The sequence below is a fragment of the Ursus maritimus genome, unplaced genomic scaffold (genome assembly GCF_017311325.1).
Source record: "Ursus maritimus isolate PB19 unplaced genomic scaffold, ASM1731132v1 scaffold_18, whole genome shotgun sequence".
Taxonomy (NCBI): Eukaryota; Metazoa; Chordata; class Mammalia; order Carnivora; family Ursidae; genus Ursus; species Ursus maritimus.
The window spans coordinates 45792648-45809133 of record NW_024424230.1 but is presented as its reverse complement, the minus strand read 5'-3'; the positions used below and the strand labels follow the sequence as shown (position 1 = coordinate 45809133).

Below are 16486 nucleotides of genomic sequence, written 5' to 3'. Positions count from 1 at the left end.
AATCTGATAGATACAGAAATTGAGAACCAAAGAGGTGCTATTCATATTTAGTACCAACAACATCATATCAATTCAACCATGAATTGCTGTTACGAATGAGCAAGAGTCTTGATTTCATTCAATTAAATGTGATGAAATAGATTAACTTCAGGAAGTCAGCACTACTGTGCCCATCTGAGGTTCCTGTTGATTTACTTAGTACGCAAATACTCACTGAGCGTCTAGTGACATCAGGCAGCGTGGCAGGAGTGGGGAAGGTGATGACGAACAGGCCAGAACCTCAAGCACAGCAGGAGGGAGACCATAGAGTGTGGCAGGTGCCACAAGAGGGGAAGCTCAGGGTCCTGTGGGGCCCAGGGAGGGAATTTAATCCAGCTGGGACATCGGGAAGGTGGCCTCTGGCTCGGACCTGGAAGACAGGAGCAATCAACATCTGGGAAGCACCAAGAGCTGGAGAAAGTGTGACCTTCCAAGAAACTGCAGGACACCGGTGAAGCTGGCCGGGGCTGCCACATGGGGCTGGCGTGGGAAGCGGGGGCCCTTGAAAGTCACAGTAAGGCGTCACTGGGGGGACACCAGCAGAGAAGGGACATTATCAGATTCAACTGGTGCAGGACAGAGATTGGATTCGAGAGAGAAAAGGCAGAGGCAGGTAGAGTGGTGGGAAGATGAGTGTCTTCACAGAGGCAAGAGGTGAAGGCAGCCGCGGGGAAAGGACTTTGCAAGAAAGGCCAAGGGAGCGGATTCTCAGTATATTTAGGACAGTGGTTGGGTACTACTGAGTGATTCCTTGGGTTTGGGGAGGAAAGGACAAAGTGCTCAAGGATAACACCTGGGGTTTGCTCCCACGCTTGGGCAGGTGGACAGGACCAGCAGAGGGGCAGGCGGACGGGTTCAGGCCGAGACAGGCTGATTCCCGGAACCCGAGAGATAGCAGGTGGAGATGCGGGAAAGCGGGGAGACGAAAGGCCTGGCCCTCTGCAGAGAAGCCTGGGCTGGAGAAAGGGTGAATGCAACTCAGGTACAGGTGCTTGTCAAGGCTCTAGGGCAGGTGGGCTCACTCAGACCGCTGAGGAATTCCCGGAGGCAACAAGGAAGCCACTGGCCGGCGGTTTGCACTTGCGCAGTGTGAGCACAAGACCCCCAGCTAGACATGCGGGGGCCCGTCAGCCAGGGTTTCCTAGCAAAGGGTCACGGGTGAGAACCAGAAGAGTCATTCTAGTTTTGGCTCAACCACCAAGGAGTGATGTGAACTTGAGTTAAGTCAGCACTCAGCCTTTCTTTCCGTTATCATCGCTATCCATTTAAGAAATACATGGGACTAGTTATGCATATACAGGTAGATGTACGTACAGAATTTTCCCAGTAATCTGTCCCAGAGTCTTCCAAACAAGGCATTACTCCTTTTTCTGGGGAAGTTTATACCTTGATTTTTTTGTTTGTTTGTTTGTTAAAATCACAAGAACATGGAAAATGTAGGAGGTAGAAGCCAGTCAGAAGATTTCACTGGCTTTTAGTCCCTTGCGAATAAAATGCAAGCAACACTGGCTGTCTCTGGCCCAGCTTCACCCCTCTGGTGACATCTTTGATCGTCCAGAGAGTTCTGAAACTCCCTCTGATGTGGGTCACCAGGGGGTGGGTGGGCAGAGAGGAGTCCTACTGACCAATCATAACCAAGCTCTGAGGGGCAAGCAGGTGTTCTGAGCCCGGCATGAGTGGAAGGCCCTTCCAGACAGTAACATTTAAGCCTAGTCTGGAGCAAGAGCAAGCCAGTAATCATCTCTAAAGCAGCTCTGACCAAGAGATTTTGTGGATGCCCTGTTTTCTCCCCTTCCGCTATCCTGTGTCTTCTGGGAACGGGGGGCCCAGATCTGGGAATGACTTTTTCGGGATTCCAGTCAGAAATCACCATCTGTTAATCCTATCTGCTTCCCATGAGAAGAGACAGTCACCCCTGAAAATGCCAGAGGCTCTCAAGCCAACAGGAACTCTTTCCTGAGGACGTACACCATCGTGTCAGTGTAACAACAAACCATTGAAATGAAAATCATTCGAAAAGTAAAAATCAGTCAAGGATCTTTTGGACATTGGCTCAGTTTAGGATGACATTTGGCTCCTACGGCTCTGAGATCTGCCTACCGCAGGCTTGGGCCGGTTAGGCCTTTGTGAATGGCCTGGCCCCCCGTGCGCAGACATACCCCAGTGTGCTAACCCTTCCGTAAGCAGCCTGCACCCCTACACGGTCACATGCCTCTAGCAAGTGTGTTCAGCCCTCGCATCCTGGAGCAAACGTGGAAGTCTAGGCTCTCCGATGGGCCAGAGTAACAAGAACACCCCAAAGAAGAGTAGAAAGAAATCTTCCGTCTTAACATGTCTGCTGGAGATAACTGATCTGTAGGGGAAAGTCCTCATTCTTCCGGGTGCTATGGGTACACAGACTGGGTAAGTGTCAAGAGCAGGGACTTCGAGTCACACCAGTTCATGGGACACACTGACCAGTCAGATCCCAGAGCTGCCACTTCCTCGCCACATGACCTTAGTTGGACAAGTTGTTTAACCTCCCCACGCCTCCCCATGCGGCCTCTGGAATATGGTCAGAGTAGCTGCCCATCTCTCAGGGTGGTGTGAGGATTCAGAGTGAGTCAAGGAGTTAGCACAGCGCCAGGCACGCGGTCAGAGCTCGGTGAACATTCCAGAGGAAAATGCCTCCCTCGAAAGGTCACGGTGAGGCTAGCCTAACAGTGCCTTACACAGAATAGGGGCACCGTATCTGCCAGCTGCCTCCCACCCCCCCTTTTCTTCTTTCTTTGACCTGTACTGCATGGAAACAAGGACATCAGGGGATGGCGATGGGTCCGAACCACACGGAAACCCAAGAGAGAATGGATTTTGAAATACGTGTAAAGAGACAAGTGCCAGGAATTAATACGAACTTTCCTTCTTCTCTGAGGCAAAAAGCCGTCTTTATAAAATAATTAAGCTCAAGCCGCAATGCCAGTGAGGATTCACTTCTTCCTTTTCCTTCTGATGAAATTTAATTTTTGCGCATTACCTGTAGCTCGACTATTTACAATGATTTGAATAAAAATGAACGCAGATACTTTCCATTTGGAAAGGTGAGCCGCCTTAGGGATTTATGAGGAAATCAGCTTTGCGTTTTCCTGCCTTCACTTGTTTAAGAAACACAAATATTTGCCTGGACTCTGGTCAGTTCACCTGTGTTAATGTTTTATGTGAAGTCAGCTCCAGACAGATCCAAAAGTCAAATCAAAGGGGCAACGCCAAAAAAAAAAAAAAAAAGGTGAGGGGCAGAATGCCAAGCAGCCACAGAGCTGCTGTAGAAACTGCTCTCATTAGAAGGACTGTCCTCATAATGGGAGAGTTCCTAACCCCACCATCTCACAGGGAGTCCTTACTCTGTACCAGACACCGTTGGAGTATGTCACACATAGGTGCTCATTTAAATTCATGACAACCCCATGAAACGGATTAGCACATCCCGTTGTAGAAATGAGGAAACAGAGTCACAGAATAGTTACGTCGTCTGCTCAAGCAGCAGGGATGGGGCTTGAACCCAGGCAGTGTGGGGGCAGAACCCTCAGCCCTAGGACAGCTCTGTCTCACCTCGCAGAAACAGCTCCTGAGCGGTCACAACTGCAGGCCGCACAGGGTACCATGTAATTCCTGTGCGTTAACTCGTTGAATCCTCACCGTGCTTTCCACTGTTCGGCCTGGCCCTGACAAAGGGCCGAGCCACACTCTTCCTCACTGACCAGAACCAAAATGTAATCGTTGTTTCTACTGAGCTAACAGTAACTAACTTAAAAGTGGACAGGAAAAAAAACCGTTTTCTAGACCATTCTTGGCTCTAATAAATAATGTACTTATTAATATGTATTTATATAATATTTATGGTATATTAATTTGTTAATACACTTCCTATTCCCCAACTATTACCGTGGAAGGAAGGTGGGGAGCAACTCTAGATATCGTACATTGTCTGTCCCTGTACGTTTTGAGGACACTGGCCATTCTTCTGTCAACACTATTATGTTCATTTCTAAAGCTGAGAATGCTGAATCACGGAGAAAGGAAGTCAATTTTCTCAGCTTCACAAAATAAGTAGTGTTATAGAAATCCCATGAGAGCAGATACCCATAAAATACACACTCGTTTATGGGTGAGAAGCAGCTGACGGTGCAGAGAGTTTCAGCTCCAGCTCTCAGACAAGCCTGGTCTGGTACATCTCTTCCTTTTTTGTACCCCAAATCAGGTTTAACATTTCTACACCTGCTTTCCGAGGCTGCATGAAAAATCTGAAGAAAACCAGCGGTGTTGTTAGATTGAATGACACTGTGGGAGTCACAAAAAAATGCTCAGAAGACTGGAAGGTAAGAATTCAAAACCTTGCAGCAAGTGCTACTCCCCAGCCAAGAGTGTTTCTGGTAGCGCACAGTGTTATGGGGAACTGGTTCATTTCTACTTCCCACAAATTTGCAAGGCACAGAACCCTTTCGGGTTTGCATATTACATTTGTAGGAAAAAAAGGAGTACTGACTCAACACAGAAAAACTTAGCTGACTGGTAAATTATCATGCAGAAAAGCAAACTGTGTTTCTTCCTGAGGCCACAGAAACCACATTCGTCAGCTCAGGTGAAGTGATACCGGATAAGATCCTGGATTCCAGCCATCACATCATTGCAGTGCCAGTAATTTATTCCATGTTTGCATTTCAGCTCGTGCGCTCTGCCTCATTCTCCAGGGGTGGACAATTGAGGTTCACCAATTTGGACCTCCCTTTGCCCAACGAATTCCAGGCCTCCTTGGGGTTTCAGACCTTTCAACCCAGTGGCATATTATTTAATCTCCAGGCACAGGTATGAAATCTTGCATGAATACTGAACGAGACTTAAACCTGACTCAAAGTTTGATGTCAAAAACAATAGAGAGATTTTGAAGGTAAACCAGTCAGGCATTTTCTCCATCATCACACGGTAAATGGCATTGTCTATTTCAACCATGGAGGTTATTCTTTATCCTGGGGCAAGTCCTAAAAGAGTTTACAAAGTTGAATTCATATGTATTCATGGACTCGCTTTCATTCTTCTTGGGTTTATTTCAGGAGTCAAGGTAAATCATAACTGCAGCCTAAAGTTTTAGATCTAAGAAAAAAAAAATCCACATGTATCCCCACTATTCCTTTTTGATTCCACAAAAGATAGCTCTTCAGATTCCTTTTTTGCAGCAGTAGCTGGTTGGACAATTTTTATTCTCGGAATGAGAGAAAATAAAGTCCTTGGCTCTTTGTTCAGGTACAACAGAGTGACAAGAAGGTACGCTCTGTAGCTTCATAGGGTTTCACTTGTGTGGTTACGTAGGTGTAGAGGTCAACTAATATTTAGAAATCCCCTTGTGGAATGAGGGGGATTTTAAACTAGAAGTGGAAGTAGGATACTGACATTCTTGGATTTGTTTCTTCAGGATTGCCCGCCCAACAGATATTTGGTATTTGTTGAGAGAAAGAATGGTAGCCGACTCCGTGGCAATGTCATATTAGAAGGCCCTGTCTCTCTTGATATATATTTGCTCATCAGCCTTTAGAGATCTTAAAACAAACAAACAAAAAAACTACCCCCTGAAGAAGCACGTGCCAGCATTTTGACTGCAAGAGTACCCTTTCAATCAAAGTAGGATGTTTCCACTCGACTCTTTTGACCTAGTGCTTGCTTCCCCTGCCAAGGGTGGGGACATGGAGTACACAACATATAAAATGGTCAAAAGCTGGCAGAAGAGTTGACTTAGCAAAAGAGGGGATCACTCCTAGACAATGGAGGGATCCTAGAAATATCCCAGAAACACTGTCGTCAACTTCATAATGGCTTAGCTAAGACATACACATAAATTGGCATTCCTTTATCCAATTCATAATGAATATTGCCAACTGAAAGAAATCAAAATAACTGACAGGGGCTACAACCACACTACTGTAAAAATTGTTTTATTTATTTTTAAAAAGGTTTATTATTTGAGAGAAAGGGAACGTGAGCAGGGGAGGGTCTGCAGAGGGAGAAGAAGAGAGAGAGAATCCCCATGCAGACTCCCTGCTGAGTGCAGAACGAGATGCGGGGCTCGCTCCCAAGACCCTGAGATCATGACCTGAGCTGAAATCAAGAGTTAACCTCTTAACCGACTGAGCCACCCAGGTGCCCCTATAAAAATTGTTTTAGACTAGAAGTTCACTGAATGATCACATCTTGTTGAAAATAGCAAAAATTGTACTTGGTAGAAAAAAATCAACAAAATTAAAATGACAGTTGCAAAAACTACACATATTGTTTTTATTAAGAATTGACAGACTCGAGGGGCGCCTGGGTGGCGCAGTCGTTAAGCGTCTGCCTTCGGCTCAGGGCGTGATCACAGCGTTCTGGGATCGAGCCCCACATCAGGCTCCTCCGCTAGGAGCCTGCTTCTTCCTCTCCCACTCCCCCTGCTTGTGTTCCCTCTCTCGCTGGCTGTCTCTATCCTGTCGAATAAATAAATAAAATCTTTAAAAAAAAAAAAAAGAATTGACAGACTCAAATCATCATGCCAAAATTTACATCTGCAGAGTTTGACATTAGAAAATTGAACTTCCTAGGAATTATGACCAGAAAATAAAAAATTCATAATGACTAAAGAGAAGATATCATTGCTATAATCATATATTTTTAAAAAGGGATGAATTAAGTCTTCATTACACAATTGATTCAGAAAAGAATTGATCCTGATGAAAATAACTTCAGCAGACTGGTTTAACAGTTTTGTATAATTGACGGAGAAGTTAAATTGGTTTATGGAAAAAAAGAAAAAAGAAAAAAGAAGGGGGCGCCTGGGTGGCTCAGTCGGTTAAGTGCCTGCCTTTGGCTCAGGTCACGATCTAAGGACCCTGGGATTGAGCCCTGTGTTGGGCTCTCTGCTCAGTGGGGAGTCTGCTCTCCCTCTGCCTCTGCCCACTGCTCTGCCTGCTTGTGCTTTCTCTCTCTCTGTCAAATAAATAAAATCTTTTTTAAAAAATTGGTTTATGGAATAGGTCCGTAAGATGCTTTCGACAGATTCATCAGTGTTGAAATAATTTGTGTAAGACTTTTATATTCATAAACACAGAGTCAGAATATTAAAAAATAATCTTTAGATTGAAATAGTGGTGTCAAAACATTCGGGTCAAAACATCCTGACTGTCTTATCCCTGGTGTTGACCATAACTTCAGCATTGATACCTTCATAATCTTTCAGTGGAAATTAATGACATTGATGGGTATGTTCTGTGATGGTTGCAGACACGGAACCTGCAGGTCACCCTGGAAGATGGTCACATTGAACTGAACACCAGGGATAGCAACAGCCCGATTTTTAGATCTACGCAGACGTACGTGGATGGTTCCCTGCATTATGTATCTGTAATAAGTGACAACTCTGGGTGAGTGTGATGGCACTTTCGCCAGAGCTCTAAAACTTTTATTTAGCTTAATGGAATTTTCTGGTATCTTTTTGGAGAAGTAGGTGTCCTTGATGCTAACACTATTTTACTAGTAAGTCTTAGCCTTCTTCCTGGTTCTGTATCAATGTCCTTGTTAAAAAAAAAAAAAATCAATCAGCCTAAAGGAGGTTGGGTAAACAAACTGTGGTCTATTCAAAATGTGGGAATGAGACCACAGTAATGAGCACAGGTCTACATTAAAGGCCTACAACTGTATAGAACGACGTGGATGAACCTCGCAGCGTCCTGCCGAGTGAAAGAGGTCACACATAAAAGAATTTATCTCCATGATTTCATTTATATAAAATTCAAAAAGAGGCAAAATTAATTTATTTTATCCGAGTTCAGGATTCGGGGGTTATATCCTCAGACGGGGAGAAGGGAGCACAAGGCAGGGTTCCTGGGTGCTGATCGGTTCTCCTTCTTTGGCTGGGTGCTGATGTCGGTGTGTTCACACTGCAAAAAATTCACTGAGCACACAGGATATGTGCACTTTCTGTACATATAGGATACTTTAATAAAAATATAATAAAAAAGAAATACGTGGGAAAAATTTTTAAATGCTCTTTAAAAATAAATCTAGTTTAACAAGTTACTTTAGGTTAAAGATAAGGAGTCTGAATTGAAGAGCCTAAGTTGGCCACATGGTGAGAAACTTTTCTTCCCTGCCATTCTCTTGTTTTGCCTTCCTCCTCTTCCAGATTCCGGCTGCTCATTGACGACCAGACTCTGAAAATTAACCAAAGGCTACAAGACTTGTCGGGTTCCCAGCATCCCCTGTATCTGGGCGGGAGTCACTTCGAGGGTTGTATCAGCAACGTTTTCATCCGGAGGTGCGTGCCCTTTTCTGGGTGTGTGGCTGATGAGCGTGGCCTGCCTCCGGGGAGGGCATCTCCTTGCTCTGGTGGTGGAGCTGGATTTGTCACCACTTGCTGCACGAGGCTGTCATTCCTCTAACCTCCAAATGCCTTCTTAGACAAGATACACACATTAGAAACAAACCACCTCCCACACACACACGCCTGGGCCCAGCCTCCCTTTGTAGGAACGGGTGTGGCACATAACCTTGGGAAAGGTCTAGTGAAAGTGAACTTTCCGATTACGGCCCTGAAGGGTTCCCATACTGAAATTATACATCAGTTTAATCAAGGTCGTGCGGTTTGATTTCTTGCAGCAAGATCAACCCTTCTGCAAACTCACCCCTAAGGTTTCCTGATGTTCACCATCATCCTAGGTCGCCGGCGCCCACTCCTCTCCTCTCTGCATAGTTCATCTTCACATTTCTAAATGACACCTGTTCCGAAGAAAGCACCCTCTTACTCTGGCTTTGCCCCAGCCCTAACCATTCAAGTCAATGAAATTTCTCAAGCCTTTCTGCCGGCAAGGCACAGTGCTGGGTATTTTAGGGGATGCAGAAGTGGGTCACAGCACATCCCCCTCGTCTCTGAGCCCCGTGTCTCCTCTAGACATAATGTGCTGGTGGGAGATGAAAGTTCACCTAAAGCGTGACAGCAACGATGTGTAGTTTCGAAGCAAGCTCTCTCTGCCAGTGCATCTTCCTTGAGATTTCAGAGCTGGACAGTGGTTTTCTTTTCCGCTCTCATTCCAGTCAATCAGAGAGTCCTGCAGTCCTGGACTTGGCCAGTAAAACTTTCAAGAGAGACGTGTCCCTGGGAGGCTGCAGTCTAAACCCACCACCTTTCCTCCTGTTGCTTAGAGGTTCTATGAAGTTTAACAAATCCTACACTTTCAATATCAACCAGGTAAGTGTAGCCAACACTGGCTTTTGCTTCTCCCCCGGGGATTCTCAGAAGTGAATCCTACCTCGTGTGAGATGTTGGGCAAGGGGTGGGAATGGAGGGAGGGGTGTAGATCACCTGATCCTTCAGTCGTGGGCGCCTCCAGGAAGTGGGATTGATGGGTCAGCAACAGTTGAATCATACCAAAATGTGGAAAAGGGTTCCTCTCGTTTACTTTGCATCTCGGTGAAAATACGGCAGTTTTTGCAGACAGAACAAATTGAATCTTGGGTTTCTCGAGTCCCATAGATGATGTCTTGCTCTTTTGACACTTCTGTTGTGTCTCCAACAGGTACGATGAGTTTCTCTAGAATACAGGAGTCAGGCCCCTTCCCCTCCCCACAGATACCCCTCCACCCTGCCTCTCATGACACATGTGTGCGCGCACCCAGGCCTTGCCAAGACCAGTGTGGTTTGACCTTGACCGCACATTAGAAACAGCTGGGGAGCTTTTAAAATCCTAATGCTCCGGTTGCATCCCACCCAATTAGGTCAGATGCTCTTGAGGCGGGTCCAAGCGGCAGGAGTTTGTAAAGCTTCCAGGGGATTCTAATGTGCAGCATTAAGAAAGCCTGAAAAAAAAAAAAAAAAAAAAGAAAGCCTGAAAGAAAGTCCCATTTCTGATTTGGAGGAGCGGAAGCATCATAATGAATTGGACACAGGGTTAGGACTTAAAGAATTCCTTGCTGTGCCCAAGGTCAACAGCCTGACCTCCCCGTGTCTGGAGGTTACAATTAAAAGGATTAATGGATAACACTGAGCACCTCATCTGTGCCAGCCATCGCGCTAAGCTCTTTAAGTGGCTTTTCTTCCTAAATCTGCAAGTAACCTTGTGTGGGAAGTCTTATTATTATCCTTCTGCACTTCCATATCACCATACTAGAGTGATAGTACCAAGCGAGTGTATGACTAGCCACGTGCTACAGGACGCGATGCTGCAGTGTAGAAAGGTAAGCAATTTGCCCAAGCTCCCGCACAGAGAAGGTGGAGTTGGAATTCAAAACCAGACAGCCCCCTCCCATAGCCTGTGCCCCCTTTAAGGAAATGCCCTTCTGTTCAACACACTTTTCACTCACTGTCAACCCCATGCCACTTGCCTGCCAGTATTTCCCTGCAGCACAGTGATTCAGAGGAGTTGAAGAGGTAGCACATGATCGGAAACGTCCCATGCTATTGAGAAGGAATATAGTTCATGGAGGGTAGTCATTTTTCTGTTATGAGAAGAATATCTTTAGGACGGCTCCATCAGGAATGGAATCACGTCTTCACTTTTTTCATTGGAAGGCTGAAAGTTATGGAGAGACTAAATTAACACAGCGATGGTAGAGATGGAGAGAAGGAAATGGATTCAAAGCTATTTAGAAGATAGAACGTACAGGACCCAGATAATAACTGAATGTGGGTGGCAAGGGAGAGGCAGGAGTTAATATAATTCCAAGGCATCCAGCCCAGGTTATTGGATGGACGGAGGTGCCGTTGATGGAGCTAGGAGAAGGACGGGTATTTGGAGGAAGAGACTGAGTGGAGTGTGTTTTCTATTGAGTGACAGGTGCCCGCAGGACATCTACAGGGAGAAAGCTGGCAGAGGACCGCCAGGGGTCTCTGAGTGGGCCTTAGCCGATGGTGGGGGTGGGGGCTGGAGCTATCGATGTGGGAGCCGCCAGTGAACACACTGTATTTAATTGTGCCCCTGTTCTGTGCAAGCCCCCAGATTAGGTGGAGTAAGACATTAATTCTGCCCCCAAAAGCTCACTGACAAAAAGAAAACAGCAATGCTCTGTGGTTAAGGACTAGACTTTGGGGTCAGACTTACTGGGTTTGCGTCAGGCTTGATTACTTACTAGGTTTGTGAGCTTGAGTGATTATATAACCTCTCTGTGGGTCTATTCCCTGCAACATAATGAGGATATATAAAGAAATATCTCACAGTGGTGTTGTGAGAGTCAAATGAGGTAATAAACACAAAACATGTAGCAAAGTGCCTGGCACACGGTAAGCATCAGCTGTGATCATTATACACACTAATAACCTAAGGGAAAGGTACAAAACATGCAACAGGCCTAGCGTAGCAGGAATTTTCCTGCCCCAGAGATCAGGAGGTGACACACAAGCTGGGTCTGGAGGATGGGTTGGGTTTAGACAAGTGAATGTCGCTGCTGCGTGAGCAGAAGCCCGAAGCCCAGAGGCAGGTTGTGGGCACGACGCAGGTACAAGACCCTTCCCATACATTCTCTCTGATGTTCGCTAGTCTCTTTCAGTTCTCACCACACCCCTCTGAGAGCAGAATAAACTACCAACTCTATAGGTCAGGGAACTGAGTCTCAGAGAGGTTAAAAACAAAAACACAAACACAGCAACTTGCCCAAGAGCACCTGGGCAGTAAATAGTAGACCCAGAGTTCAAACTTAGGGCTATAGATCTCAAAGAGTATTCTCTTCACACCACATCCTGTAGCCTCTATAGGCTTGGAGAGCTTGGTGAACAGGGGAAATTGGGTGGAGAAAGGAGAGTGATGGAGGTAAGCTCAGAATTCCAAGTTTTAGGGGCGCCTGGGTGGCTCAGGTCATGATCCCAGCATTCTGGGATCGGGCTCCCTGCTCAGCAGGAAGCCTGCTTCTCCCTGCCCCACTCCCCCTGCTTATGTTCCCTCTCTCCCTGCCTCTCTATCTGTCAAATAAATAAATAAAATCTTAAAAAAAAAAAAAAAGTATTCCACATTTGAGCCACATCAGGCGTAGGATGGCCTGACGTAGTTTTGACGTTTTCCTATAGTCAGCAAGAAACAATTGCAAGCACTGCTTTAAGCCATGTTTAAATAAACTGGCAGGAGCCTGTGACGTGGTTTGGTGAGGGAGTTCTAGAGACAAGGAGTCAGACTGCCAAAGTACTGCAACGGTCCAGGCAAGAGAGTCAGGAGCCCGACTTGCAGGGCAGAGGGACTAGGACTGAAAAGGAAGGAGTGGCAGTTGTGTCACAGAGCTGAAGTAGGACATGGAAGCTAAACTCAGGGAAGAGGCGAGGGAAGTGGGTGTCCACGATGGCCAGGATGTAGGGCCTGAATGCCTTGAAGAGGTGGGGGCCTCTATGAGAAGGAAGAGCTGGTGACAAAAGGTATTTATGAAAACTGTTCATCTTGATGTTACTGCTCTTGATACACAAAGAAGAATCTTTCTGGAAGGGAGTGAGGCCCCACTGCTGAGAACCCCAGGCAAGAAGCTCCACTAGGATCCACGTTTGGCTGGATTTGAAGTGGTTTTAAGCAATTCATTTAACTTTCTGGCGGGCATGATTGCGCTTCTCCACTCAGCAATGTGTAAGCACAGAACGTTTTAAATAACTGGTATCAGGTTTCCATTCTGAGTACTCTGTCCAGGAATCGGTCGGGCAGGAAAACCTGATCTTGAAGGAATTTAAATTTGTTGGGAAGCCCTTAGCTATTAGCTCCAAGTGTAAAAAGGCTTAAACAATAAGAGGATCTATAAAGTCACATAATGGACAGTTCGGGGACAGGTAGGCTTAAGGCCTGGCCCGTCTCAGCTCAGCTCGGCTCCACCCTGCGTGGTTCGGGGCTTCACATACTCACGGGATAATGCCCAGCACCAAATCCACAGACCAGCTCGGCTTTATTAGTAAAGAAATATGCCTCAGAGGCCCCGCCCCCTATATCCCCCCAGACTCATTGGCCAAGAGCGAGGTCACATGTTCATCCCTCAACCAATCCCCGGCACAGCGAATCCTTGCCCTTCCCTTCGACAAATAGAAATCCCAGCAGAGCTCTGAGTCTTGCACGAGTCGGGGACACAGGAGCAAAATCTGGGTTCTGCCTAGGCGAGCAAAAGGGAGGAACGGCTGGAGAGTCTCGGTTTCTACCAATTTTTCTAGTCCCGCTTGACATTTATTACCGTTGTTTTTCAGCATTAAAATTTTGTTCTGTTCAAAAGCTCAATGTCTGTGTATGGATCAATTCTGATTAAAGTGGAGACAGGCCGTAGTCCCCCGCAAACACACACACACCCGCCCTGCCATACACACACCTTCCGGTTCCTGGTCTCTGTTTTTGCAATGCCCCGCTGCAGAAACCCAAGTGAATGGCTCCAGCAGAGGGGCGGCCTGGCAGCCAGCCTGGCAACTCTGCGTCCCGCTGACCGGCTGTGCAGGCCTCGTGCTGCTGGCCCAACGCTGGCTCTCTCGAGGGACACTACGATTATTCCACAGCTCCACGGTGGGGAGGGGCTCTGGGTACCCACTGGCCCCAGGTGTGGCAGCTGTCGGGAAAGAGACCAGACTTGTGTCGAGGATGGGAAGAAAGTGCATCCTCCCCAAGGATGAATTCATCTCTACTGAAGTAATTTCCTAGGATCAAAGTAAAAACGGAGCAAGGCGCTTAGCAAGATAAGTATTCTTTACTCTTTCCCCTGATAATGAGCCGTCCTAAGTTTTTGCTTCTCTGCCTTCCAGCCATTGCAGGACACACCAGTGGCCTCCCCACGGAGCATGGAGATGTGGCGAGAGGCCCAGTCCTGCCTACCACCTCCCCGGGCCCAGGCCAGTCACGGAGCCCTCAGGTTTGGGGACAGGCCCACCAGCTACCTGCTATTCACGATTCCCCAGGAGCTGGTGAAACCCAGGTATTTTGACTATTCCTGCCTCCACACCAACTCAGAACCCGACTCTGCAGTTGTACCCCAGAGCCGGCCAGCTGGCAGGACACCACGCGCCTGTCACTAATGAAGGGGCAGCAGTACTTCTGTGGAAGGAGGTGCTGGCCTGCACAGGACACAGCACCTGACAGCCCAAGCGTGCTCCATCCCGCAGCTGGAAGGCCGCTCAGGGGCTGGAACAATCTGCTTGGCTCTGGGGTAGAATTGACGGTGTTCTAAAAATACGACTGATATTTCCTTTCAAAGCTGCTATTTATTTCTACGATAAATCACCTTTCTTCTCTACATTCTATAGTCAGAGAAAAATAATTCTTGTAAGTAGACTCAGTGCCAGATAGATCATTTTTAGAGAGCGCTTTTGGACTTCTTGTGCTAACAAGTTGCATCTCTTCTGGGGAGGAGGAGTGAACAGAGATATTAATTATGTCAGGAAAAAAAGTAGGAAAACAAGGCTTGTCATTTTCATATGATTTGGAGACATAAATAACAAGGTGCCAAAATGCCTTTATGATTTATGTACAGAAGCAGAATTTCCCAGGGGTCAAAATGGTCTGGCTTTAAGACCGAGCTTTCAGTCCCCACTCTGCCACTTGCTGGCTGTGTGACCTCAGGCCATTTGCCAGTTGGGTCTTCTGGGATGCAGATGTCAAGATGGCATTAGATGTTGCAAGAGATGTATTGTTCCTGTGGGAGATAAAGGTGGAGGGAGCAGGGGCTGGTGGGAGGAGCCTTCTGCTGAGACAGGGACCCAACACCTGTGAACGATGGCGCCGCAGCCAGCAAAGGTCACCCCTTCGAAGAGTCTGGTGTCGGGCATAAATGGCCTGCCTCTAGTTTTGCTGTTGAGCTCAGTCCTTGGGTGGGGGTCACCCATTTGCCGCCACAGATCTGAGGGCATGGGGGCTGGGGGCTGCCACCCACGGTGCCCCTGCAGCCAGTTCATTCCAAGGGGGTTTGGAGGAGCAAGTCGATGGACACTATAGGCTGTTGCTCAACTTTTCTAAACCTCACCTTTTCTCCATGAACTTGGCATCATCAGTGTTTTCACAAGTTGCTACATCTCTTTGAACCTCAGTTTTCTCATCAGTGAAATGGAGCTGAGAATGCTTTCCTTGCAGGAAGGGGATGTAGTAGCTTGCAAGGAGCTGGCCCTTGGAGGCCCACTCAATAAGCCAAGTGCATGATTCACAGGCAGATGTGAAGGCTGGAAAAGGGAAGGGTGGAGTTCGGAAGGAGAACCCTAGGGCAGCAGCTCCCCATCTCCGTTTGCACCACGGAAAGGCTGGGGATCCCTGATTTGCCAACTGAGACTGAGAAGTGAGGTCCCACTCCGTTATTAACCCTTCCCGGGGCTACCTCTCGGGAGGAAGGTCCACTCCCCATCACTGTGCTCTTGGTCAAGCTGACCTTAGGGACAGCAGTGTCTGTGTAGAGGCTGCCCGGCCTCCCCGCCCTCCTGCCCTCCCCCTCCCTGCAAAGCCCCTTCCTGTCTCGCATCTTGTCTCAGAGCACACTCAGTGTGGCGAGTTCTCTGGCTTCTTCTGATGATTAAACCCCAGCACCTTCCCTTGTAACCGGAAGTATATGTAATAAATGGGAAAAGGAACATTTTAACGGGGAAGTGGTAAAACGTAGTCATTAGTAGATATAATTTTTAAATTTTTGAAGTCTCAAATATTGTAGCCATCGGAGTGTATTTTCAGGATAACGCAAGTCCAGAATATGGGCTATTCCATTGTTCTCATTCTAATTTCTTTTTTTTTTTTTAATGATTTTTTATTATATTATGTTAGTCACCATACAGTACATCCCCGGTTTCCGATGTAAGGCTCGATGATTCATTAGTTGCGTATAACACCCAGTGCGCCATGCAATACGTGCCCTCCTTACTACCCATCACCAGTCTATCCCATTCCCCCACCCCCCTCCCCTCTGAAGTCTCATTCTAATTTCTATTCTAGCAATTCGTTGCCTCTCCTTTAAAATGCTGCACCACTATTTTATCCTCTTGATGAATGTATAAAAATGCCACTTCGTTCTCTGCCTTAGTGCCCTCTCCACCAGCAATGAAGAGTCAGAGCTGCGGTATCATATGCTGGGATTTGAACCTACTGGTGTCTTTTTTGGGTGTTAGTCAGTTAGCCTTTTATGAAAGAAAGCTGCTGTAAGAAGTAACTCTGGAAAGCAAATGTCAAGCCTGATAACCAAGCCCACATATGTAAAGTACTTTAATTCTGTAGCAAGTTCGAATATCCTCCTTAAATTGGCTAACCCTCATTCTGCAAACCTCCGCACACAGCTACACCAAGGGAAATATTGAGCGGTGTCACCATCTGGTTGGTTTAATTCAACAAATATAGATTTGCCTTTCGTTTTGAAGAACATCACCCTCAAGGAAACTCCCTAATCTAAAAAATTCAAGTACCTCAGCGTTTGCTCAGGCTCACGGTATGAAAAAGCAAGGAGAAGTAACGGTGTCATTTTCTCTTCCACTTCCTGATTCCGCCTC

The 16486-nt window shown here is 46.8% G+C and overlaps 1 protein-coding gene across 1 annotated transcript in view; it reads left to right on the top strand.

Annotated features, from left to right (window-relative positions):
* Positions 1–16486, top strand: part of LAMA3 (laminin subunit alpha 3) — a 254054-nt gene that overhangs the window by 223771 nt on the left and 13797 nt on the right. The window contains exons 63-68 of the mRNA XM_040632383.1: positions 4274–4391; positions 4738–4878; positions 7318–7457; positions 8219–8350; positions 9127–9280; positions 13775–13944. Coding sequence (XP_040488317.1) covers positions 4274–4391; positions 4738–4878; positions 7318–7457; positions 8219–8350; positions 9127–9280; positions 13775–13944 — 855 coding nt within the window. The remainder of the gene's footprint in view (positions 1–4273; positions 4392–4737; positions 4879–7317; positions 7458–8218; positions 8351–9126; positions 9281–13774; positions 13945–16486) is intronic.